The sequence below is a fragment of the Eulemur rufifrons genome, chromosome 21 (assembly GCF_041146395.1).
Source record: "Eulemur rufifrons isolate Redbay chromosome 21, OSU_ERuf_1, whole genome shotgun sequence".
Lineage (NCBI taxonomy): Eukaryota > Metazoa > Chordata > Mammalia > Primates > Lemuridae > Eulemur > Eulemur rufifrons.
In genome coordinates this window covers 10,838,785-10,865,564 of record NC_091003.1, presented here as the reverse complement: position 1 = coordinate 10,865,564, position 26,780 = coordinate 10,838,785, and the positions used below count along the sequence as shown (strand labels likewise).

Genomic DNA, 26,780 nt, shown 5'->3' with positions numbered 1-26,780 from the left:
ACCAACACAGTAGCCACTCAGTAACATCGCTATTGAGCACCTGAAATGTGCCTATTCTGAAACTGAGATGTACTGAAGGTATGAAATACACAGGGAATTTAAAAGTCTTAGAAAAACAAGAAAAGTAAAACGTCTTATTAAAATTTTTATATTGATTACATGCTGAAATGATAATTTTCACTTTATGGATGTATTAGGCTACAGAAAAACACAATATTAAAATCAAAGTCACCTGTTCCTTCTTGCTTGTTTAACGTGACTACTGGCAAATTAAAAATTATCTATGTGGCTCGCATTAATAATTCTGTTGGATAGCACTGTTGACAACCTGATTTGGATTACATATGCTTGTCAAAATTCATTGAGCTCGTGTATTTATAATGAGAGCACTTTACAGTATGTAAGTTATACCTCAATTAAAAAAGGAAAAAAGGAGAGAGAAGAGCGAGCCAGGGTGGGTAGAGGCTGAGCGCGCCAGAAGTGGGAGGGCAGGGCTCGAGGGGCGGGGCTGGCGGCCGCGCGTTGCCGGGCAACGGGCGCTGCCGATGACGTCACCGCCGGCGGCGGCCATTAATCCCCCTCCCAGCAGCGCGGGCGGCCCGGGCCGCCTGCCTCCCCCTCCCCCGGGCCCGGATGAGATCACCGTGTCGGGCCGCCGGCTGTCCCTGCGCTCCCAACAAATCGACTCCTCGGCGAGCGCCGGCATCTCATGATCTCATGGCCCCGCGGGACGGCGCCGGCCGATGAGGTCACAGCCCCGCGCCCCGGGCCGCCCCGCTCTGCGCGCCGCCGGCTCCTGGCCGGGCCCCCCGGGCGCCCCGCGCCGGCACCTAGCCCCCCGCCTGAGGCGCTTCGGCCTCCGCGGACAAAGGGGGTCGCAGCTTGCGAAAGGCACGGTTGCCTCTTCCATTCTTTTGACGCGTCTTCGCGCGCCCACTCTTCCCTTTCTTATTGGAACATCTCACCCCTAAGGCCACGTGTCCAGCAGGGAGTGACAGCCCCAGCCGCCCCAGACTTGAGGTCAGGAGCGGTGCGAGGCGACTTGCCCGCATGATTTCACAGCCGCTGGGTGAAGGAAGCTCTATAGCTAGCCTTGTCTTACAGACGAGGGAGCTGCCCCAGGGTACCCATCTAGGGAAGGGTGGCACAGGGACTTGAACCGAGATCGTGTGAATTGGCCGTCTGACACTCCATCCTTTCTCCTTACCTGTACCCCGAACCTCTGCACCTTTGCCCCAGTTCCTCCTTGCTCTGGTGGGAACAGTGATAATGGCCCGGTTTGCTGGGTGCCTGGAATGTGCTGGGCACCGTTCCCCCTGACATACCCACCGGAGAGGGTATTACAATATAAGGACCATTTCACAGATGAGAACACAAGGCTTTGAGAGGTGAAGACACTTGCTGCAAAGCTGGGATTTGTACCCAGGTGGACCTAACTCTACAGCAGAGTCTTTCTATTCCTTTACACCACCTTCTTCAGAAAAAGGTGAAGCCTTCCTGTTGACAGTGGACAATGTACCCTCCCTTCTCTCTCCCTCCCCCAGGCTCAGCCATCAAACCAGTTAAAGAGGGTCCAGTGAGACCGTATTAGGGGGCCTCACAACTCACTTGCCAACAGCCGATTCGCCATCACTTACAAACAGCTCACTCAACACGGCTCCTCAGCAGATATCCAGCACCGCACTGGCCAGGAACCACAGGGAGAAAGGGCAGTGACATTTACTGCTGAACCAGGCACCGAGTCAGGGTCTATGACCAAGGGCAGAGCTGGGATGGGGGTTATTACCAGCCCCGTTTTGCAGATGCGAGAGTGGAATTTTTTTCCCAACCAAAGTGCGATGGCTAAGGGTACAGGTTGCAGCTCAAATGTCTATCCCACAGAGAAAGCCCTTTCCCATTTCCCTAAATGAATCCTCCACAATTTCGGTTTTATGTTCTTCCTGGTGCTTATTGAAATCTGAAGTTTTATATTTCTGTGTTGGGTGATCTCCCCAACTAAACGAGAGCAGGGACTCTGTTTTGGTCTCTCTGTTTCATTTGTCACATATCCCTACACCTACACAGTGTCTGTCACAGACACAGTATGACACTCAAATATTTTTGGAGTGAATGCAAAGAATTAGTGGCCTAGGCTGGTGGGCGGTGCTGATATTCAAAATCCAGATTTGTTTGAGTATAAAGTTTGGGCCGACTCTGTACTATCTAGAAGCCCAAGCTCCTTGCTACATTGTTTGATTCCTGGTAAAGTCCGTCTGGTGCTTATCCAGAGCCTATTAATTCTAAGCGTAGTACAGTACTGACAAGCTTGATGCTCTGGTTTCCCAACCAACAGAGTCCTTGCTTGTTAACAGGAGAGGGAGGTAGGAGAAACTTCATAGGAAACTTGGTATGGAAGGGAGAAGGTTACACACGCTTATGGTCTTTAATGATAGCAAGGAAAGAGACATAAAAACTACAGAAGGCAGACACAAGGAAAACAAGGGAATGGTAACCATAAAATTCTGATTTCTTACAGGCAAAGGGAGGGAGGGAGATGAACAGAACCCAGGAGGCGTGCACAGGGGGTTTCTAAGAAACTAGTAATTTTCGACTTTTTAAGCTAGGTATACAAGGGTATTTGTTACTTTTTGTTTTTATATGTTATATGTGTTATTTAAAAAAAGCCACAAGTAGGAAGTTTGCTTGCCTGCTTTTTAAATAGACTCTAATAACCCCATGAGACAGGGGGAAAATTATTACTTTGTAGATGAGGGAAACTGAGGCTCATTTTCAGAGAAGTTCACCATTTTGCCTAAGATCACAGAGCTCGTACGTGGCAGAGGTGGGACTTGAATCCGGGTCTGTCTGATGTCAGCAGGGCTGCTCTTACCCACTACCACATCTGCCATCTGATAACTGGATGCTCATCATTAAAGGTCAGAGCTGATGAAAATGTGTGTCACCCTCTCCCTCCCACCCCCAAGTTCCTACAAAGGTCCTTCCGGGACCGGGATGAGGAGGAGGCCAGAAAGCATGCCAATGGCTGGGATTGGCTGTGGCCCTGGGGGCCAGCTGACAGAAAGTCCTTGGGGCCAGGCTGAGGCCCCGCAGGAGTTGCCAGGCTGTGAGTAGAAACCTGCCCAACAGCAGCAGTTGGACACTCATTTTCATTGGCCATGGTTTCCTTGGTCTAAGAGCATTGGCCATGGTTTCCTTGGTCTAAGAGCATTGGCCATGGTTTCCTTGGTTTAAGAGCTTGGCCATGGTTTCCTTGGTCTAAGAGCATTGGCCATGGTTTCCTTGGTCTAAGAGCTTGGCCCCATGAACAGGAATGGCCGAGACCACGTGCCCCAGCAACTGTGTGCAGGAGCTTCCTTACAAACAAGGCTCTGCCTCCCAGGACCCAGGAGAAGCCTAATTATAAGATGTTGATGATTAAGCCCGAAGTGGCCTGGGACCCTGTTAGCTACGGAAAAGCAGCCTCTTCCCTCTGTCCTGGTCCCAGGTGAATGGATGAGCTTGTGTGTCCCCACGACAGCTACAGTCTTGGGCACAAATGCTCTGGGCCAACACTGCCCAAGTCTAGCTGCCTCCCAGGATGCTAGCGGGTGGGGGGAGAGGCACAAAGGAGGGAGGGAGGGAGACAGAGATAGGCAGAGAGCACCTCCCTCCCTGGTGGTCTAGAGCCCATGACCACAACTTTACAGATGTGGGCCCCAGTCGTGGATCTGTGCTTTTGCTGGGAAGGTGACTTTGCCCAAGTCACATCACCTCTCTGGGCCTCAGTTTCTTCATCTGCAAAGTGGGGGCTGTGGTAGGCTGAAAAACAGGCTCCCAAAGATGTCCATGTCCCGATCCCCAGAACCTGTGAATTTGTTAGCTTACATGGTAAAAGGAATTTTGTGTAAGTGCAGATGGGATTACCTGAAGGATCTTGAGATGGGAGATTATCCCAGGTTATCCTGGCGGGCCCAATGTCATCATAAGAGTCCTTATAAGAGGGGTCAGTGGGTCAGAGTGAAGGAAGAGGATGTGACGATGGGGACAGAGGTTGGAGAGATGCGCTTTGAAGACGGCGGAAGGGGCCAGAGCCAAGGAACATGGGGAGCCTGCAGAAGACATCACCCTGCTGACATCTGGACTTCAGCTCAGTGATTCTGGTTTTGGACTTCTGACCTCCAGAACTGTGAGATAATAAACTTGCATTGTTTTAAGCCACAAAGTTTGTGGTAATTTGTCACGGTAGCCATAGGAACCTAATACAGAGAAGAAATAGTGCCCACTGTCACGAGGACAGTATCAGACTGGAATGGTCAGAGCATCCCCGATGGGCTGCCTTCCATGGCAGGATGAGGGGAGGCCAGAAAGCAGTCGCTGGGGCTGGGAGTGGCCTCTGGTGCTGTGGTCCCTGCCACCTCTCTGACTGTATCTCCCACCACCAGGACTGGCTACATCATTTGCGGTGCCTGGTATAAAATGAAAATGCAGGACTCCTTGTTAAAAAATGAAGAATTTCAGTGACAGTGGAGCATTCAGCCAAGCGTGGGACCCTCTGCACAGGTTGCATGCCCACGAAGCTGCCCTGCCCCCTCTTCTGCTCCAGCCACACTGGCTTGCTGCTCCTTGAACTTGCCAAGCCCATTTCCACCTCAGGGCCTTTGCACATGCTGTTTCCCCTGCCTGGAACACTCTTATCCAGATATCTATCCACAGTGCACTCCCTGGCTTCCTTCTAGCCTTTTCATGACTGTTAACCTTCTCAGCAAGGCCTTCCCTGGCCACGGATTAGAAGAGCAGCCCCCCACCCCACAATGGCATCCCCTGTTTTATCTCCACCTGACATGTTGCTTATTTATCTCAGCATCTTGTTTATGTAAATCTCTTGGAAGTGGATAGTCTGCTCATGCACTGACCTAGTACTGGCACGGCACAGAGTAGGCAGTCAAAAGATACTGGTTGAATGAATGAATGGGTGGACGGATGATATACAGAGCCTAGGACAGTGGCTGGCATGTAGTGTGTGCAGGGTGACTGGCTTCTGCAATGACAATTACTATCATCGTTTACTCCTAGGGAATGTTAGGGGGGAGGAGTGGGGTCATGCATTCCAGGGCACCCTTTCCTCTGCTTGCTTTGGCTTTTCACTAAATAATAAATCGACGCTACCACTTAATGAGCTGCAGTGATCAAAAAGCTTCATTCGCATGCATGAGCCTGTTTACTTCTCACATTAGTATGATTACTGTCCCCATTATACAGATGAGGAAACTGAGGCTTTGAGAAATCTACTGACTCACCGAAGGTCCAGGGCTAATGAGCAAACAGCCGAAATGGAACCTGTTTGACTCCAAGTCTAGTAGACCCCTGCAACTGAATTCACACTGCTTCAGAGAAAATATGTTTTTGTAACACTCACTCACGAATCACTTTAAGTGCATTTGTTTTGAGCGCCTACTGTGCGCCGTGCAACTGTGCTGGGAATAAAGCAAAACATACAAGATGCCTGATGTCTGTTCTCACCAAGTGTGCAGTCTAGTGGGGGAGACAAAGCAGCAATCACAACATCGCATGATGCTTTCAAAACAGAAATAGCCCAGGGGCCGCGGGAGCACACAGGTGAGTCACACAGCCCCACCCGGGACCAGGCATAGGTCCAGGATTCCCAGTGGAAGTGACATCTAAACAGAGGCCTGAGGGCGATGGAGCTGGGGGTCAGGGAGAGGGAACAGCCACTGCAAAGGCCTAGAGAACATGATTTAGCAAGGTGGGGTGGGCACTAAGAGAAGTTCTAAACCTCCGGCAAGTGACAGAGGGGATGTCAGGCTGGGAAGAGAGGCAGGAGCCAGGCAGGACTTCCCTGCCTCCGAATGGCGGCGCGATTATGGACAAGGTACCGAAACTCCCAGGAGGACGGTTTCCTCCTCTTAAAATAGGAGGAAAGCTCTAGACACAGAAGCCTGGCTGCAGGGACCACCCCTGCTCCGCCTCACCCAGCGTGGGGACAAGGCTGTTCTCAGCAATATCAAGGCCCAGGGGCCTGCAGCAACGCGGTCAAGCCCACCGGGGAACAGAGAACTGCCCCATCTCTCCTCTGCCACCTCCCTGCCTCTGGGTGCGTCTCTGTCGCAGTCATTCAGCATATTGATGCGTCGTGGATAAGGACGCCGCAGGGCGTATGTCTGTGTTCCAAGGGCCGTCTCCCTCTGTCCTGTCCTCGTTCTTTCATGTGTCTCCCTCCCCCAACTCTCCATCAGCCCCTTCGAGGCCGGATCAGGTCTTAGCCCAACACTGAAGACTGAGCAGGCACTGGAAGCTCTGCTAACCCTTCTCATCACCCATGTGCTCCTCTCTGGGCTCCGCCTTGAGCTGGGTGACATCACCCGTCACGTATACAGGGGAGGCCACAGAGCTCAACACCATGACTTGACCCACCCAAGGATCCACAGCTAGTGGCAAAGCCCGGATTCGTACCCAGGCTGGTCCAGGCGTGACACACGTAGGTAATTAGCAAGGCTAACGTTTCCTTCCTTCTTTGGCCCATTCAAGGTTCCAACCTTGGCACTTCTGGGCCCCCAGGAGAAGAGCCAGAGGCCTGCAAAGCCTAGTGGGCTGCTCGGCCACCCGGCAACAGGGCCTGGCTTTTCACATGAGGGTCATGAGGGAAAATGCAAAAAAAGAGAAAACATACATTGAGCGTCTACACGAGCCAGCACCTCCACCTGTTCCCACGATTTATCTTTTAGCTCATCTCCAATCTCCCGTCAAACTCTGAGAGGCAAACAGAATTATTTCCTTTTTTTTCCCTTTTACATATGAGGAAACTGGGGCACGGAGAGGGAGGTGACTGGCCAGAGGCGATACTGATGGAAATGGCAGAACTAGGATTCGAACTCGGAGCCACTGACTCCAGAGCACAAGCTCTTTCTAATCCACTCTGGAACCCTTTTGGACAAGCTGAGAGCTGAGAGATGTCATCAGTGTGCTCCCTTGGGCCAAATCCCAGCTCTGACCCCCTCTCGGCTCCCCAGGGAGGGAGGGACGTCTGGGGGAAATGTGGGAGCGGGGCAGCCCCACCCACCCCGGTGGAAGCAAACAGGAGACCCCCAAACTCTACTTCCTCCTTTCCTCCGGGAGGGAGGGGCTGAAGTGGACACCTCCAAGGCCACCTCAGGGGCCTGGCTGCCTCCCTACTCATTTAGCGGGGAAAGGGCAAAGCAATCAGCACTTAGCTGGCTAGTTAACCCCCCGATGCACCCAAAGTGGGGGTTGCCACCACATACTCACGATGTGGTTGGAAAGGTAGGCAGGTGGCATGGGGTGTGTCTCAGGGAACCATGGACTTGGGCTTCCCTGCCTTGCCCTGTCTGCACATTCATACCAACCACTGACATCTGCTTGTCCCTTCATTTGCAAGTCACCGCATGCCTACTGTGTGCCACTGGGCATAGCACGAGAATGGCAGATGTCCTCCCTGCCCTCGTGGAGCTTAGAGTCTAGCGGGAATGAGACATGCAAGAGTTACCCAGACACATGCACACGCCCAATGTTTCCCATTTCTGTGCTGCAGCTCCGCTGTCCTCTCTCCCTGGCACGCACGCTGCCTGGCCAACTCCCAGCCCTGCGTGAAAACTCAGTTCTGATGTCCCCTTCTCTAGGAAGACTTTGCTGGCAGCTAGTTTAGGTGCCCCTTCTCCGTTTTCCCAGAGGGCCCTGGAGAGCCCGCCACGCTGCCTGCTCCCTGCACCGGACTGTGAGCTTTGAGCTTGAACGTCCTGGGTCTGGGGAGCCCCCATGCCTGGCGTTGTGCCTGGCACTCTGTTGGTGTCCAAAAACTATTTGCAGAATGAAGACACAGAGGATAAATCATGTGACTGGAACCGGTGACTTTGGGAGCTTGGTTTCCTCATCAGTAGAACAAGGTCTTTCTGGGTTTAATGGTGTGTTAACAAGAGGGCAGGGCTGTAACCCAGGCTTTGCAGGATCAGAGAGGCCTCTGGAATGTCCAAACTGGGCATTAATCACCTTGGTTTGGCCCCTGCCAAAGCTTCTCCCGAAAAGGCTGGTTATACATTAAAATTCTCTTTATCTGCGAGAACGGAAACTGACTGTGGCCCACTTCAGCAAAAAAAGGGGCTTTGGGAAGATTCTGGATTATCTCAGACTTCAAAGAGGCGCTGGACGCCCCCCCCCCCCCACCAGGCCACATGAAGGGTAGTTCCAGGAACCTCAGCGCTCAAGTGGAGGGAACTCTCCTCTCATCAGCACTTCTCCAACCTTCGTGAGCACGTGCATCACCCAGGAGTCAGGTTCAAGTGCGGACTCTGATTCGGCAGGACTGGGATGCAGGCCTGACTCTGCTCCCAGGTACGGAATAAATGAACGTGCTCAGCGCTAACCTCCCGGCCTCTGTGTTCCTCAGTTCCTGGGAGAGGGCCCTGGATGGGTCCGGATCAGGCCAGGTGCCCACCCAGGATTATCGGCCATGAGCAGGAGAGGAGGGGCCCCAAGAACAGCAAGGCCCCAGCCTGGTCCTGTGTGTCCAGTTGTTCCCAAAGAGGGGTGGCCTTGGGATGGGGCGGCCATCCTAGGAGGGGTTGACGGCAGCTGGGACGGAGCCAGGCCAGCTCTCCAGACAGTGACCATCTGAGCTGGTGAAAGCTATCATCTTTCAACCTGGAAATCGATTTCCAAAGGCCCCAGTGCTGGGGGGTAGGTGTGGGGAGCCGGGGGATGGCAGGAGAGAGGGAGGGAAGGAGACTTGAACTGGCAGCTGTTCCTAATTTCCCCAGGAGGAGGCCTGACGGCCCCTCCTCCGTGCTGAGTGTTTGCCATTAAAAACAAACAGTATCATTTGGTTCAATATAAAATGAATTAAAGGAAATTAAACTGCGAGGGCCATGTGGCAAGCCTTGTCCTCCATTGTCTGGGGCTGTTTTTCATCTTCCCCGGTGGGGAACAACAGCTTGGGGGGCGTGGAGCTGGGCAGGACTAGATAGATAAATAAATAATGCAATCCCCCCTCTTCTGCCCCCAAAAGGGGGGTGGGTGGGGTTTGGGAAATCCCAGGTGCCCGCTGGGGCTCTGTCCCTTGCTGCATCCCTTGGTGGCAGAATGTAGCCTTTGAGAGTCTCCCAGGGAACGGAGTGAAGGGAAAAAAACAAAACAAAACAAGGACGACAACAAAAAATGATGTGCAGGCTCTGGAGACAGAAGAAGGGGGGGTGCTGGGGTAGCTGAGGGAGGAGGACGTGGGTGTGGGGTGCCTGGGTCGGTGGGGAGCAAGCCGGCGGGTCCTCAGGTACAGGGAAAGCAGCTGCAGCCGCCATGTGAGTCAGGGTCACTGGGTCAGGGGTGTGGGGGTGGAGGGCACTGGTCAGACAGGCAGGATCATGCAACGGGTAAGACTATGGGTTCTGCACCTAGACTGCCAGTGTCCAAGTGCCCACCCTGTCACTTGCCTCAGTTTCCTCATCTGCGAATTGGGGATAATAAGACTATCTCTCTCACAGGGTTGTCGTGAGGATGAAAGGAGTTCACATATATGAAGCACTTAGAGCAGTACTAGGCACATCAGCTATTTATTATTACTCTATTGTATTATCATATCATATTGATGATTCTCTTATTATCATGGGTCCCTGGGGGGCATCTGGAAGATCTGGTTTCTCAAGTCACAGCTCTGCCACAGACTTGCAGTGTGACCCTGGGTAAGTGAACATACCTTGCTGAGCCTCATGTCCTTCATTTGCAGATGAGGGATTATCACCCAGGGACAGAGACTGCCAGTGGCTCTCCATATCCCTCCTCCCCTTCCTCTTTCGAAGTGAGAATGTCCATTTTTGCTTTGGGCTGTTGCCACCCAGCTACAAGCTGATGCTCTCAGCCTGCCAGGCAGCAAGTGTGACTGAGTAGTGGCCCATGAGATCTAAGTGAAAGTGACTGGAGCAATTTCTGGGAAGTCACAGAAAAAGGGAGAGGAATACTTATGAAAGAAGATGCAAAAATCTTCATAAAACAGCAGGACGCAGAATCCAGGAGCATATTCAAAGGATAATACATCATCAATCAAGTGGTGTTCATTCCCGGGAATGCAGATACTAACAGGAAATCTAATAACGCAGCTCTTCGTAGTGACAGATCAAAGGAGAAAAATCAAATGCTTCTTGATCAAATTCAATCGCCCTTTCTAATTTTAAACATTGTAATAAAATGAACTAGATGGGTGCTTTCTTGACACGATAAAAGATCCTCAGCCCCAATGCTGGCATCTCATTTAAGGGACTACAATGATTAGTTTTAAGCGTCAATCTAACCAGCTAGGCTATACTATTCAGTTATGCAATCAAACTCTAATCTATGTGTTGCTGTGACGGTGTTTTGTAGATGTGGTTGACATCTGTAATCAGTTGACTTAAGTAACAGAGATTGTCCTTAAGTAACACAGATGTGGTTGACATCTGTAATCAGTTGGCTTAAGTGACGAAGATTGTCCTTACTCAATCAGCTGAAAGGCCTTCAGAGTAAGACTGAGGCTTCCCCAGGGAAGGAGAAATTCTGCCTCAAGACTGCAGCATCAGGAGACCAGACTGGGTGAGGAAGAGGAGACCAGACCAGAAGAAGAGGAGGAGGCTAGACGGGAAGAGGAAACGAGACAGGATGAAGAAGAGAAAATAAGACCACACAGAGACCAGACAAGGAAGAGGAGACCAGACTGGAAGAGGAAGAGGAGACCAGACCGGAAGAGGAAGAGGAGATGAGACTGGGCAGGGACGAAGAGACCAGACCAGAAGAGGAAGAGGAAACGAGACCAGATGGGAACGAAGAGACCAAACTAGAAGAGGAAGAGGAGACATGACCAGACGGGGCGAGACCAGACCAGAAGAGGAGGAGACCAGACCGGAAGAGGAAGAGGAAACGAGACGGGGCAAGGAGACCAGACCGGAAGAGGAAACGAGACGGGGCGAGGAGACCAGACCGCAAGAGGAGGAGACCAGACTGGAAGAGGAAGAGACGAGACTGGAAGAGGAAGAGACCAGACCGGAAGAGGAAGAGACCAGACCGGAAAGGGATAAGACCAGACCGGAAGAGGAAGAGGAGATGAGACCAGAAGAGGAAGAAGAAACGAGACAGGAGGGGGCGAGGAGACCAGACCAGAAGAGGAAGAGGGGATGAGACCGGAAGAGGAGACGAGACCAGATGGGGAAGAGGAGACCAGACCAGAAGAGGAAGAGACGAGACTGGAAGAGGAAGAGAGGAGACCAGAAGAGGAAGAGACCAGACCGGAAAGGGATAAGACCAGACCGGAAGAGGAAGAGGAGACGAGACCACAAGAGGAAGAAGAAACAAGACAGGAGGGGGCGAGGAGACCAGACCAGACTGGAAGAGGAGATGAGACCGGATGAGAAAGAGAGTGCTAAATTGTTAATATGCAATATCTCATTGAGACCTCATGAACCATCCCGCAAGATAGGTATTGTTCTTTACCTTGTTTACAGATGAGGAAGCTAAGGCTTAGAGAAGTTATATTATTTGCCCAAGGTAACACCGTAACTCACCTGACTCCAGCCTCTCTGCTCTTAGCCATTATGCAAGTCAGATACCTTCTTTCTGCCTATATGGTTGTTCCCACAGCTTCCTCCAAAAGTGTCTTCAGGCTGACCCTGGGGCTGAGCCCCAGCTGCTGTCCTGGTGATTTCCAACTCCAGATATTGTTTTTACTGTGGATGGGGGGAGGGACACAGTACTGGGCTGGAGGGCAAGAAATTGGGCTTCTTGTGCTGTTCCCTCTCTGGACACAAGAGGGTGAACTCTCAGTAGGCATCTCTTGCACTAGGCCTCACTTGCCCATTGGTAACATGGGAAGAATAATCCTACTCCTGGTGCCTGCCAAGATTACTCTTTTTTGAGATCATATATGGAAGAAATCTGCATAAAGGATTAGCACTGATTAGACTATGTATAGCTTTAGCCCCCAACCAAAGTTCCAGACTTAATTCCCAAAAGTTCCCAGCAAACTTGGAAAACCTCCAAAGGATCCTTACCTCTCTGCCTTTGTTCATGCCTTTCCACATATCTGAAAGGCCTCCTCATCTTCATCTACCATAGTCCTACCTAGCCAAAAGGTGTAGTTCAAAGGCTTCCTCCTAGAAGGTGTTTGTGGACAGCTATCCTTGAAATGATCCGTTTCTCCTACCTAATCTTTGGCTGTAAGCACTTAAGACAAGCATCACTCCTAGCCTTACCATATAATTACTGATGTATAGGACATCTCTTCTATGGAGGGCATGTGTTGGTTTTTGCTTGCCTAATATCTTCTCCGCCTTTTAGTAACAGGCCTATTCAGAGTTACTATGATGTGTTCAGTGAAAGGCAGGTGACTCAATTAAAAGCATTGAGAATTACTCCTAGGATTTTTGCTAGGACCATTGGTATAAAAAGCTCTATTTTTGCTACAATTGGATGTAAACATGGAGCTGTGAGGGGCTTTCACGTGGGAAAAGAAATTCCGGAGGATGAAGCCACCCAAGAGCAGGTTATAGAAAGAGAGACCTAATCTGGAGGATAACATTGTTGGAAACTCTTGGATCTTAGATTCAGCTATTCCTGAAACTATTAAGAGAAGTAACCTGCCTAGGACAAATAAATTCTGTCCCCTGCCCACATTCTTTTTTTCCTTTTAAGCTAGTTTGTGTTGGATTTCCATAATGTAGACTTGAAAGATAGGAACACATCCTCAATTTGTTTATGAACTTCAAGGGGCCAAGGGGCTGATCTTTTTAACTTTACATCTCTTAGCATGGTCCCTGGTAAGACAGAGGATCCTCGAGGTGTGATGTTGATTCATTCAATCTCACTTTCCCTGAGCACCTACAATTAGCTGAGCCAAGCACTGGAACCACAAGGAATAATTAGACACAGTTCTTGCCCTCGGAGTTCTGAATTTAGTATAAGGAGGAGATATGAAAATAAACATATTATAATGTAACTTGGGCTATAATGAAGTCTGAGCAAATTTTTGTGGGATTCCAGAGGGTTGGAGGTTTGGGGAGATGGGATGTGGGAAGGCTCCTCAGAGAGGTGACATCTGAGTCGAGTTCTTAAAGAACAAACAGAAGTTCCTAGGCAGGGAAGTGGGCATGGGGAAAAGGTGTCCCAGGGATGAGGTATTCCAGGTAGAGAGAACAAGATTGTATATTAATAATTACAAAATTAATAATAATATCACCATCTTCTGTTCTTCCTCTGGCCTCTTCACAAGCTCCTTCCTCTTTCTTTTCCTCTGCCTTATCTATAGTGGTGAAGAGCACAGGCTCTGCGCTCTGAAAGATTTTGGTTCTGCCCAGATGGGGTGCCTCATGCCTATAATCCCAGCGACTCAGGAGGATCATTTGAGCCCAGGAGTTTAAGACCAGCCTGAGCAACATGGTGAGACCCCATCTCTACAAAAACAGAAAACTTAGCCGGGCATGGTGGTGCAATGCCTGTAGCCCCAGCTACTCGGGAGGCTGAGGCAGGAGAATCACTCGAGCCCGGGAGTTGGAGGATGCAATGAGCTGTGATGATGACACTACATTCTAGCCTGGGCAACAGAGCAAGACTGTGTCTCAAACAAACAAACAAAACAAAAGATTTGGTTCTGCCACTCACTACACAGATGAACTTGAGCAAAATCACTTACATTTTACAAATAAGGACAACAGTGTATTTGCCTTATAAGATTGTCAAGAACATTAAACAAAATCACACACACACACACACACACACACACACAAAAGACTGTAGCATCAGGCCAGGCGTGGTGGCTCATGCCTGTAATCCTAGCACTTTGGGAGGCCAAGGCAGGAGGATTGCTTGAGGCCAGGAGTTCAAGACCAACCTGAGCAAGAGTGACACCTCCCCCATCTCTGCAAAAAAATAGAAAAATTAGCCAGGTGTGGTGGCACATGCCTGGAGTCCCAGCTACTTGGGAAGCTGAGGCAAGGGGATCGCTTGAGGCGAGGAGTGTGAGGTTGCAGTGAGCTATGATGATGCCACTGCACTCTACCCAGGGAGACAGAGCAAGACCTTGTCTGATTAAAAAAAAAAGACTGCAGCATCAGCTCCTGCCTGAGAGTTTCCAGTCCCCACAATCATGCAAGCCAATTCCCTGCGATTAATCTCTTCACATCCACATATCCTACTGGTTCTGTTTCGCTGGAGAACCCTGCCTGAAACGATCCTAGAGGCATTCCCGTCAAGATCAGAAGGAAGACAAAACCACCCACTCTTGCCTCTCTGTTAGGGAAGAAAAAGATCAAACAGCAAGAAGTGACCTGCCAAGCAGTGAGCAATGGAAGAAGTGATGGAGCCAGGCTCCGCACCACATTTAAATCCAGAACCTCTAAAAAAGACGATGTCTTAATCTTTCTGGATAATGTGCACATGGCACACTTCGAAGATGAGGGATTTGAAAGTAATGCTAAATGCTTAAAGCACGACGTGGAAAAACAGCAACCTGTATGCAGCACTGGAGGAAGTGTAAATTGCTTGCCGTAGCCTCTTGAGGAAGAACTGTCTGGGGACTCCGGAGATACTCAATACTAAAATCCAGCAATTCCATTTCTAGATGGCTATGTTAAAGAAATCTCTGTGCATGTGCACAGAGACATTCATTATTGTGCTATTCATAGTGGTAAAAAAAAAACATAATCTAACTGCTCATGAGTGGAGAAATAGATGAATAAACCAGGAATATTATACAGCACTGAAAAATTAATGGAGAACTGGAACTACACATATTAATAAAGATCAGCAGTTCTCAAACTTCAGTGAGCATTCAAGTCACCCGGAGGGCTTGTTAGAGCACAGGCTGCTGCCCCCCACCCCACAGTTTCTGAATTATGGGTCTTGGGGTGGGGTCTGAGGATTTGCATTTCTACTCAGTTGCCAGGTGACACTGATGCTGCTGGTCCAGGGACCACACTTTAAGAAGCACAAATACACACAAACCTCAAAAACACAACACCATGTAACAGCACAAGATGCAAAAGGCTGCACATAGCCTGTCACCGATGTTAATTTGTTACACATGAAAACCAATACCATATTTTGTTTATGGACATACACACTCGTAGTAAAAGGACAAGCAGTAGCCTCAAGGTAGAAGACAGAATGCATACATTTCAAAGGACATGGCAGAGAGATTGCCATGAGTTCCCCAAATCCCACTTATTTTTCTCCCAGGCCCTCAGGCAGACAACTGTTTCCCAGATTCTCCCGCTGTTAGGTGGGGCCCCCCAAACTCAGTCTTAGCCAATGGCAGAATGTGGGTGCAAGTGAGCCACACAACTTCTTGGTGCTTAAAACCTTCCTTGCAACCCTCCAATCTTGCTACTCTCACTGGCCCCCTGGGTGTTGAGGTTCCACTGGAGACTGTGGTCTCAGCCCCCTGCTACATCAGCATCACCTGGGATTCTGCAAGAAATCAGAATCTCTGGCTCTTCCCTGAGGGTGAGGCTCAGGAATTGGTGTATGAATAACCTCTCCAGGTGATGTTTCTGTACATCTAAAGTTGAGATACACCGTCCTAGGGGAACACCCCAGGGGATGGTGATTTCATTCCAAGGAAGAAAGCTGGATCCCTGAATGACTGCATGGAGCAGAGCACCTCAGTCGACCTGCACTGGATCATGCCACTGTACTCTAGCCTGGACAACATAGCAAGACCCTGTGTCTAAAAAAATAAAAAACCAACAAATTTCATTTAAAGAGAATCAAGGCAGTAGACGAAAGTTAGGATGGTATCTTACTCATTTTTATATTCTCGGGATCTAGCATTGACCCTGGATAGCGTCAGTGGAAGCGTTGAGGCTGGGGGAGTGGCGAGAACTCTATGCAGCAGGAAGAAGCAGGCCTGGTTTTAAACCCCCTGATAGGTATTAATGTGAGGCTCCTCCCTCCCTGTGAGTTGAGAGAGACCTAGTGGTCCTTGTTCATGAGTTCACATTCTAGTGGTGGGTTGGCGGGGGGAGACAGAAAATAAAGACAAAGTGACCTGATCTGATTATTTCAGACACTGTACATGCTAAGAAGGATATAACATGATCATGTAATAACACAGGTTGGAGAAAACTACTTTCAACAGGGTGATCAGAGAAGACCTCTCAGAGGAGGTGACACTGGAGTTGAGATCTGAATGATGGCAAGGAGACAGCCATGGCGACATCAAGGGAAAAGCTGCCCCTGGCAGAGGCAACAACACGTGACAAGGGACTGAGAAGGAAGGTGCTGGGGATGTTGGGGGCACCATGAAGTCACCAGCGTAGCTGGTCCAGAGCGAGTGAGGGAGACAGGTGTGGGCAGTGAGGTCGGACAGATGGGATGAAGCCAGACCAGGCAATCCCAGAACGTACAAGTGACAGACAAGTTATCAGGATTTATAATGACAAGTGGCAGCTTAAGACACTGGGCCAGCATGATGGTTTGGGGTTGAGGTTGAAGATCAGTGGTCACCGTCTTCCACCCATCTTGGCCGGCCAACGGGCACGGCCCTCCCTGGAAGGCCCAGGTGTGAGTGAGGATCCCCGGCAGCCCCTCCGTGTCGGGAGGCACGTGGCAACTGGCGTTGGCGGAATGATAATTAAGAAAAGGCCGAAAATGAAGAGATTCCTGAAATCCCCAGAGAGGTGGCTCGCCGAGCCGCACATGTCCGGGCCATCAAGCAGACCCAAATACCAAGCGCCCTTCCAATATCATAATTATGATATCAAAACCCAACCCACCCTCTCAGTGGATGGCGTGGCAGCCCGAGACAGAGCATCTGTGCTGCGAGCCATCAGGGGTCCCTGACAGATGTGCCTCCCCCCGCCCCCACCCCAGCTGCAGATGAAGACCCGGCCTTTTCTTCTCCCCAGACAAGGATTGATGAGGATTGCGGAGAGCACTCAGACAGGCAAGGCGAGGCTGCGGACCTTTTCCAAGCCTGCAATTTATCTTGAGGCGACTATTCACATCACTTTTTACAGGCGGGATTACGCTCTGACCTGGCACATTAATCTCGCCGAATAAAATAATAATAATCAAAAAAAGGGAACTGGATAGTTGCCAGGGAGGCATTAATAACTGTCGCCCACAACTCGGTGGCACAGAGAAGGGGTGCCAGGCCCGCCCCGCCCCCTTTTCCCCACCAGCGCCTGATTCAAGGAGAAGGAAGTGAGGCAGCTCAGTCTGGACTTGGGGACTTTATATACATGGCTTATGGGGACTTGTCTCCTAAATTAACTCTGAGCAATTTCCCAAACTCAGGGAACCCACATGGGAGGGAGTACAGTCTGATAACTTAGAGCAGGGGGTGTTCTGGAGTCGGACTGCCTGAGTTCAAATCCCAGCTTGGCCACTTACGGGCTGTGTAACCTTGGGCTACTTCCTTAACCTCTCACTGCTTTGTTGTTGCCGGGATTGTAAAATGGTGCAGCCACTGTGGGAAACAGCTTGGCGGTTCCTCAAAAAGAAAGATCATGAGACCCAATAATTTCACACCTAGCTATTTACTCCCCAAAATGGTGTTCAAACGGATACTTGCATGTGAATGTTCAAAGCAGCACTAGTTACAACAGCCAAAAAGCAGAAACAGCCCAAATGTCCATCAACAGATAAATGGCTAAACACGCTGTGGTCCATTCATACAATGGAATATTACGCAGCCATGAAAAGGATGAAGTGCTGATACATGCTATAACATGGATGAAACTTGAAAACATGCCAAGTGAAAGACGCCAGACACAAAAGGCCACATATTATCTGATTCCATTTATATGAAATATATAGAATAGGTAGATCCATACAGACAGAAAGCAGATTAGCGGTTGCCAGGGGCTGGGGGAATAGGCAATGGGGGGTGATTGCTTAGGGGGTTACAAGGTTTCCTTCTGGTGTCATGAAAATGTCTGGTCCTAGCCCCGCTCGGTCCTCTGACTTCCACTGGCTATTCCCAAGCCCTCTTTACTCCGACACCTGCCTGTGGGTCTTCCCCTACAGCACACAGCAAAGCATCACTGAGCTCTTTCCTTCCGAGCCTTGGTCTGCATTACAAAGTGAGCTCCTGGAAGCCACCGAGAGTAAAAACCCATGAGGGCCACCCTTCCCCGGGAGACGCAGGACCCAGAGCACGCTTACGTTTGTGTTCCTCTCACAGGTGAAATTTAGATGAAAATTGCATCAAGGGCAGCTTTGAAACAACGTCACTTAGGACAAATGTACTTGGAGGGTAGAGGTGTGACAAGCAGGCGGTGACAACAAAGAGCCGCGGGCAACTTCAAGGAATTGTAAGAGGCGGGTGGCAGCGGCCCAGGGTCTGTTGATTTTCTGCGACGACATCAGCCCTGCCTCGGCCGTGCTTTCCTCCTCCAGGAGGCGCCGAGATTGGGGCTGCCCGGTGGCCGCAGCCAGTGCCTACCTACCTTGGACTTGACGGCCAGGATGATCTTGGGCAGGGCCACGATGAGGCACTTGAGGGCGATGGTGATGTACTTCAGCACGAAGTCTGCAATGCCCACGATCCACAGCAGGTCGAAGAAGTCCAGGGTCTCCAGGTTGGGCTTCAGGAATATGAGGCTGGGGGGAAGGTTCAGAGAGTCAAGACGTTCATTTCAGGCAAGGCCCTCAGTAGCTGCTTCTACTCGGGAGCCTTGTAAATATCACGTATAGAAAGAGCACTGAACCAGGAGTCAGACATCTGCATCCTTTCCCTGAATCTGCTACTAACCTGCCGTGTGATCTCAGGTGGATCTCTTAACCTTTCTGAGCCTCAGTTCCCTTGAAGGTTAAATGACAAGATTAGCCAGGAGCATCATTAAGGTCCCCATCTTAGTCCTTTTTGTGTTGCTATAACAGAATACTTCAGACTAATTTATTAAAAAAAAAAAAAGAGGTTCATTTAGCTCGTGGTTCGGGGGGCTGGGAAGTTCAAGGGCATGGCCTTGGCTTCTGGTGAGGGCTGTTATGCTGCATCACAACCTCGCAGAGAAGGTCAAAGGGCAAGTGGACATGTGCAAAAAGACAATAAAAACCAAACAAACTACCTGAGGGGTGTCCTGGCTTTATAACAACCCACTCTCTCGGGAAGTAATCCATTCCCATGAGAGCGAATCCAGTCTCACCAGAGCAAGAACTCACTCCCTACTGCATCAAGCCATTCACGAAGGATCCCCTGCCATGACTCAAACACCTCCCAACAGCGTCGCATTGAGGATTGAATTTCAACTTGAGTTTTGGTGGGGACAAAGGAAACCACAGCAGTGCCTTTCAGTTTTATGGGTGCATGGCAGGCTTTATAAGAGGAGGAGAAAGGAAGGAAGGAAGGAAGGCGGGAGGGAAGGAAGACAGGCGGACACTATGAAGGAGGGAGGGAATTGAGGTGCCAGGCGGGCACTGTGCTAATAAGCTCTTTGCTTACTGCTCAGTGAATCCTTGCAACAGTTCTTTGCAGTGAGCATTGCTTATCTCCAGTTTATAAAGGAGGCACTGAGGTTTGGAGAGGTGAAGTCAGTTGGCCAAGGTCATGCTACCTAAGGGTATTAGTATCAGACAGACTTGAATTTGAACCCAGCCTTCTCCATTTATTGGACCCTGGGCAAATAAAGTTCTCTCTGTAAGCCTCAGTGTTCTCATCAATAAAATGGGAATCGTTCCTTCCCTAACAGTGTTATTGGCAGGATTTGATGAGATATTAGACATACTATAGACCCTGTCATGCAACAGTGATGATGATAATAGCAATTCTTCAAGAAAGGCACTTTTTATTCAACCCATTTTGCAGATGAGGGAATTGAGGCACAGAAAGGTAAAGTAACATGCAGAAGGTCCTACAAACATTAACGGACAGAGGTAGATTGGAACCCAGGCATCCTGACTGTAGGTAGTGTTCTCCATCCTTCCCCTACACAGGGAGAGCTCTGTGGCCCTGAACTTTAATCGTGTCCCTCCCTGAGGATGGCTGGTTGACTGTCACACTCTACCAAACCTTCTCTGCTTCCATGATCACAACAGAACGAAGATCTGCCTCACGCTTTCCATTTTATCTCAAAGACACCAGTTAGCGTTCAGTTCGTCTACTCGGTTTTATTCCATTCTCTCAGTGCTTTTTTTGTTTTTGCTTTTGGTAGGGGGATGCAAAAGTGTTTTCCCAGAGATTAATCATTAAGCCCACTTATTTCCAAAGTACCCTATAAACTTTAACAACTCATATATTTTATTCCCAGTTTTGCTCCTCCTTAGGTACATCACCAATAATTGTAGTAATTAACCATAAAATAATATTAATTATGATATGGTATGTCCAATGTTTTACAGTTTACTTTCATGTGTATAATGACATTTGGCCTTCCTAATTAGCCCGTTTTGGTAGAGAAGGCAAGAACTGATTTGGTCCTGGTTTTACAAATGAGAAAACAAGGGAAGAGTCAAAGAGGTCACATAATTTGCCAAGGGGCACAAAGCTGGTAAGTGGCAGAATTAAGACTCTCTCATGGGGTCATCAGACGTCAAATCCTGAGAAGATTCAAGCTCGCTGGTAAGGGCTGTCTTTGGGGCTAAGACTGCTTAGGAAGGGCTCCATGAGGGCTCAGTTGCCTCACCTGTGAAATGGGTCACTAGGAAGATAAATTAAGATAATGGTTGGTTGGTGTCACATACAAATGCTCTAGACTGGTGACTTCCGTAAGGACGAGGACTCGGCTCTGTTGCTTTTCTCTCTCTTTCTGTGCTGCCAGTTTGACTCAGGGCTGCTTTGATGGGGGCACAGAGGTCTGAACCTGGGACCATGCCCAGAAAATGGCAAGAGCCGGAAATCCAGCCAAGGTTCTGGGAAACTCCGCCTCCTCCACCCTCCACCCGGCCCCTGACGTTCTGGACCGTGCAACTATTGCAGTGTGTGCGATGTGTGTTGGTGCCTTGGAACTAAACCCCTAAATTGCTTTTATGAGGTGGCCTCAGAAAGTAGTGAAACTGCTCACTCCTCAAAGTCCATTTTCCAAACAGACAGACATGATCTGAAAGCTTCACCTGAGTTTCAACCCTCTCCTAGAGGTCCTTACTGGCCAACCCTCCACCCAACCACCCACAAAAAATCTTCACTCAACTCCAACAGCCCTGATCGTTTTTATATAGTCATAACCTTCTGGCAACGTTTTCTTTCTGTCTTCTTTTTTTTTTTTTTTTTTATTTTTTAAGAGATGGGGTCTTGATCTGTCCCGAGGCTGTAGCACAGTGGCAAGATCACAGCTCACTGCAGCATCAAACTCCTGGGCTCAAGCGATCCTCCTGCCTCAGCCTCCCAAATAGCTGGGACTACAGGCATCTGCCCTGGTAACATTTTCTTATTCAGTGATCTCCAAACACTTTTTGAAAAATGAAGCTAAACTGCTGGCCATCGTGGCATGAGCCTGTCATCCCAGCTACTTGGGAGGCTGAGGTGGGAGGATCACTTGAGCCCAGGAGTTCAAGGCCACGGTGAGCTAAGATGATGCCACTGCACTCCAGCCTGGGCTATTATTAAAATTGATTCCACTTGTTTCTTTTTAGTTTTCTCCATGTGGCAACTAGAAAACGTCAACTTACATATGTGATTTGCATTATGTTTCTATTAGAGAGTGCTAGTTTAGGCATATGTGTGCAATGACGTAGGGTGGAATGTGGAAGTTACAATGTGACACAGAGCTGGGGTGTTGTTCTCAAGTGAAGGGGTGTGTGCCCCGAGCCCAACAAAGCCCCCCACTATCCCATTGTGGGGGTCAGATGCCCCCGCTCACCTGTTGTATAGCTGCTGGGAGCTGAATGTATAAAGCACATACAGGGTGTTTCCTGCCAGAAAGGCCAAGATCCACAAGATGACCAGCACTGACCTCTTCTCCTGGAGACAAAGCAAGAGATACCTGTGATACCAAAGGTGCACATGGCAGAACCTTCCAGAATGTTCCCTGATGACTGGCAACATTTCACTGTCAAAGTTTTGGAGAAAGCAGTGCTTAAAATGAAGGGAAGTGCCCTGGTATCTTCCCACCCCACTGGGACCCAAGGGGTGGTCACAGAGAAGGTAACAGAAGAGTGGACACCTAGTTGGGGAACTATCCGGAAAGGCTAGCGAGCACTGTGGTTCACAGCACAGACTCCAGAGCTGGATGGCCTGAGTTCACATCCTGGTCTGTTGTGTGGAGTTGTCCAACCTCAGGCAAGTTCCTTAAACTCTTTGCAATTCCCCTTCCTCATCTGTAAAGTGGGTGTATCTTTGTATCTACCTTACAGAGTTGTGAGAATTAAAGCACGTAAGATGCTGTGAGGGAGTGAGGCACAGAGAGTTTAAATAACTCTTGGTCAAGGGCATGTGTTTTAAGCCTCCATGTCCTCATTTGAAAATGCGGATGTCGTTGGAGATTGAGTCAAATTTTTCAATGCAAACTTTCAGTCTGGTACAGACTCATATTTCAGGCTTGCTAAGGGGTAGGACCTAGACTACTAAGAGTTTATGACTCTGAATAGTAGATTCAGATCTAGAGGTTGGAAATTTCTGCTCTCGCTTTTTCTAGCACGGACCTCTGGGTCACTGCCCTGAACTGACTATTCAACAGAGGGTCACACTGATAGCACTGAAACCAAACTTGCACACACGGCTGTGGGAACCCTTCGCAACCCAGCCCCACTTCTCTGTCCCCAGCCTTGCTCCTCTTCAGTCCCCAGGAAGACAAACTGCAAACCCTCCTCAGTTTGCAGTTTCCCAGCAGCTTCCTAGCCTGACAGCGATCCTAGGAAACGTCCAGAAGAGGTGCAGAGAAGGTCATGTTCGTGCCTGCGCACCCTGGGAGGCACACGCAGAGCCCTCTGCTGTTGACTCTCAAAACCCCGTCTTTTCCTGGACCTGGAGCGGCTGCGTTGCTGGAATAAGATGAGGTCATAACTTTCCCAGCGTAACCTTCCCTGTGGTTTCGGTAAATGCTCAAGACAGGCTGTCTCCAGACACGGCTCAGCGCCCCACGCACTGTTACGACGCACGTTTCCAGAGAGTGGACGAAATAAATGCATCTCTATCCACCCATTATTTCAGGAGTGGTCAAGGTTAACGACGCTAGAAACCACCTCCAACCAACTGCTCTTATCAATGTGATTAATCCACTCGGTAGCCCTTTTTACCCCAATAAATAATAGATCCCAGTTTAATTCTCTGTAAATCCAAACCAGAGGTGGAATATGAAGAGGGAATTAGCAATGCCCCAGGAAGACATAATCTGAAGGACAAAGGGTGTAATCAACTGAGATTCCTAAGATTATTGAGGGTCGTGCAGACCCACCATCACAGAAAATATGCACAGACAGGCAAAATGTCACCTCTGTCCTCATAGGGGTCAAGGGCCCCTGGAGGCCTGTCCATGGATCCAGACATCCTCTCAGCCCCCAAAATTCAAGTCAAGGCACCATCTGGATGATACTACATTTGAGAGAGACCTCGCCCCCAAAGCCTCCCACTATACTAATGAGTTAATAGCAGCAGAAAGGGGACTGTATGAAGAAGAAGAGCTGGGTGCAGTGGCTCAGACCTGTAATCCTAGCATTTTGGGAGGCCAAGGACGGAGGATCGCTGAGGCCAGGAGTTTGAGAATCACCTGGGCAACATAGCAAGACCCGATCTGTACAAAAAAATAGAAAAATTAGCTGGGTGTGGTGGCATGTGCCTGTAGTTTCAGCTACTCAGAAGGCTGAAGCAAGAAGATCACTTGAACCCAGGAGTTTGAGGTTGCAGTGAGCTATGATGACACCACTGCACTCTAGCCTGGGTGGCATAGCAAGATTCTGATTCAAAGAAAAAAAAAAAAAAAAAGATGAGACTAAGGGTCAAGAAGAACCTCTGGCTCCGTCCCAAACTCTGGACCTCAATGTGCTCATGTGCAAATGAAGACTGAGCTGCCTCCATGCCACAGGGAGAACCAGGTGCTTTTATGAAAGCAGATGATGCTGTAGAAGGCTCAGAGCATACGGTCACTGTTATGACACCATCTGTGCAGTAGAAAGCACAGACTTTTAAAAAATTGCTCAATTAAATGTTTTCTGTATGTCAGGCACTGTGCTAAACGCCTTCTATGTACTATCTCATTTAATCCTCTTGACAGGTCTGTGAGTTGGCATGAATAGTCCCTTTGTCAGGGGTGGCATCTGAGGCTGTGATCACCAAGGTAACCTAATTGAGGCCCTGCAGGTGGGTGGGATTTGAACCTGAAATGAGCAAAGGCTCTGGGCTTAACTGCCTGCGTTCAAATTCTGATGCCACCACTTGCACTGGCTGTGTGACTTCAGGAAAGGAACTTAGTGTCTCTGAGAAAATGAGACAGTGATTTTTGTCTCCCTCTCAGGTTGCTGGGATGGATCTGCCGAGATATGCGAAGGGCTCAGCACAGTGCCAGGCCCACAGCCAGGGCTCTGCAGACCCGGAGGACATTCAGGGGCACAGTGCTGAAGCCATACGGCCACCCAGCAGCATCAGCGGGATGGCCTTAAGCATGAGGGTGCGTGGAAGTGAGCTAATGGGCTGACTGTCAGGAGGGCAAAGGGAATAGGCCGGGGGTCACGTGGAGGAGTCGCTGCCATTGGAAGAAACGCGCCAGACTGTACAGAGGGCAGGGGAGAAGGATGGAACATCCGGGGACCTGCCCAGGGGCAGCAGGCAGAAGAATGGCCTCCCGGAGAAGTCCACGTCCTCATCCCTGGAACCTGTGACCATGTTAGGTCGCACGGCACAGGGGAATCAAGGGTGCAGGTGGAGTTAAGGCTGGAATCAGCTGACCCTGAGATGGGGCGATGTTCCTGGGTTAACCGGCTGGACCCAATGTAATCACAAGGGACCCTAAAAGTGGGAGGAGGCGGCAGAAGAGGAGAGTATGGGGGAGCTGCGACTGTGGCAGGATGGGCACAGGGACACAATGTTGCTGGCTTGACGAAGGAGGAAGGGGCCCTGAGCCAAAGAATGTGGGCGACCTCTAGACCCTGAAAAAGGCAAGGACAGACTCCCCTAGAGCTCCCAGGAGGAACACAGCCCTGTCCACACCTTAATCTTAGCCCACACAGACCCACCTCAGAGTTCTGATCTGCAGAACTGTCACATAACAAATGTGTGCTGTTTAAAGCCATCACATTTGGGGTCACTTGTTGCAGCAGCCCCAGGAGACCAGTTTGCCAGGTGACTCACCTTCAGAGAGACCTGTTCGCGGAGCGTGGAGTTGGCGTAGGCGAAGGTGCTGGCCATCCCGATGCACACGGCGATGCCTGTGGGACAGAGGAAGGCCTGACGTCACCCACTTAGACTCATCCGTCAGGCCCAGCCCAGGACCATGAGCCACGCTGGAAAAAGACACATCCCTGGTCCCCCTGGAGCTGACAGGAGAGAGAGAAAAATCCCACTTCTGGGGGATTCGGGCTGCCATGTAAGTGACTGTAAACCTGGGCCATTCTGATTTAGGGATAGGATTTAGGCCCCTGTGGGGAGACTTCATAGCACCAGGTTTGGAGCATGAGCTGTGCAGTCTGGTAAGGTTCAAAACTCAGCTCTGCCACCTCCTCTCTGTGTAGGCTTGGGCGAGTCACTGAACCTTGCTGAGCCTCAGTTTCCTCATCTGTAAAATGGACAGCAATAACAGTACTTACACCATGGAAGGGTAATGCTTATAGAACATCATCTCTAGCAGTTGGCAAATGGTACCTCTTATTATTTCTACTTTCAAAAAGAATCAGAGGTGTGTTATTTTGTAATGAAAGCACGCACAGAAAAAAGACTATGACACCATAAGGAATTAAAGTTTAATGTTAAAGGGGAAAAAAAAAATCCCAGCTAAACAGGCAAACATGACCCAGGCAGATGGGAGAACAGAACTGAATTTTATTCCACAAGTCATTAAATTGCCACTATTTGCCAAGCAACGATCTTGGAATTCTCCCTGAATAATGATTTTTAAGTCCTGCTTTTTGTTACTTGTAGACAGAATTCTGTTTCCACGTGATGTGCTTGAAGTTCACTTGCTCTTTCAATAGATGTGTATTCTACATATTTTCCCAGATCTACTTTGTAAAAAATGTATTTTACTAAAAACATATAAAATAAGAACTAATAACCCCACCATCCTTTTTTTCCTAGTCTCCTCTTTGATTAAAAACCAAAAAAAAAAAAAAAAAAACCCTGCCAACTGAAAACAAAAATGACCACACTCGAGAATAAAGCTTCACTGTGAGTCTGCCAGAATTCAGGGGAGGGGAACACACCGGCTTCTGCTTCTCGAAACAGGGAGGGGCTGACATGGCAGCAACCCCAGCAAGGAAGGTAGAGCGATCTGAGTCGGCTGGAACTTGCCAGAGAGAAGAAAATAAGAAATAAAGGCTCAGCTAATCTCCTCGAGATATTTTCTTACAGGAAGCAGTAGGCCACCGAGCTAATTCTCACCATCATTCCTACTGTAGGATTAAAACAATAGTCTATAAGCCCTCCAGGGCAAAGCAACAACATGAACCAATAATAACAGTATATCAGAGACCATTAATTGAATGTTAAGTATGTGTCAAGTATTAAGCCAAGCACTTTATGAATCATTATCTCACTCCCCAATAGTAACAACAATAGGTAGTATTTATTGAGCACTTGCTATATGCCAGGTTCTACGTGAAGTATTTTACTGTGTGTTAATAATGAATACAATAAAAACAGCAACCTACACTTCCATAGCGTTTTCTCTTGGCCAGGCCCTGTCCTAAGTGCTTTACACATAGTCACTCAAATGTAATGTCACTATGAT

At 49.3% G+C, this 26,780-nt stretch overlaps 1 protein-coding gene across 1 annotated transcript in view; it reads right to left on the bottom strand.

Moving 5' to 3' along the window:
• The window catches only part of RNFT2 (ring finger protein, transmembrane 2), a 44,857-nt gene that overhangs the window by 11,946 nt on the left and 6,131 nt on the right, over positions 1-26,780 (bottom strand). The window contains exons 4-6 of the mRNA XM_069497280.1: positions 25,187-25,263; positions 21,765-21,865; positions 18,417-18,570 (exon numbers count right to left, since the gene is read on the bottom strand). Of these exons, the coding sequence (XP_069353381.1) occupies positions 18,417-18,570; positions 21,765-21,865; positions 25,187-25,263 (332 nt within the window). The remainder of the gene's footprint in view (positions 1-18,416; positions 18,571-21,764; positions 21,866-25,186; positions 25,264-26,780) is intronic.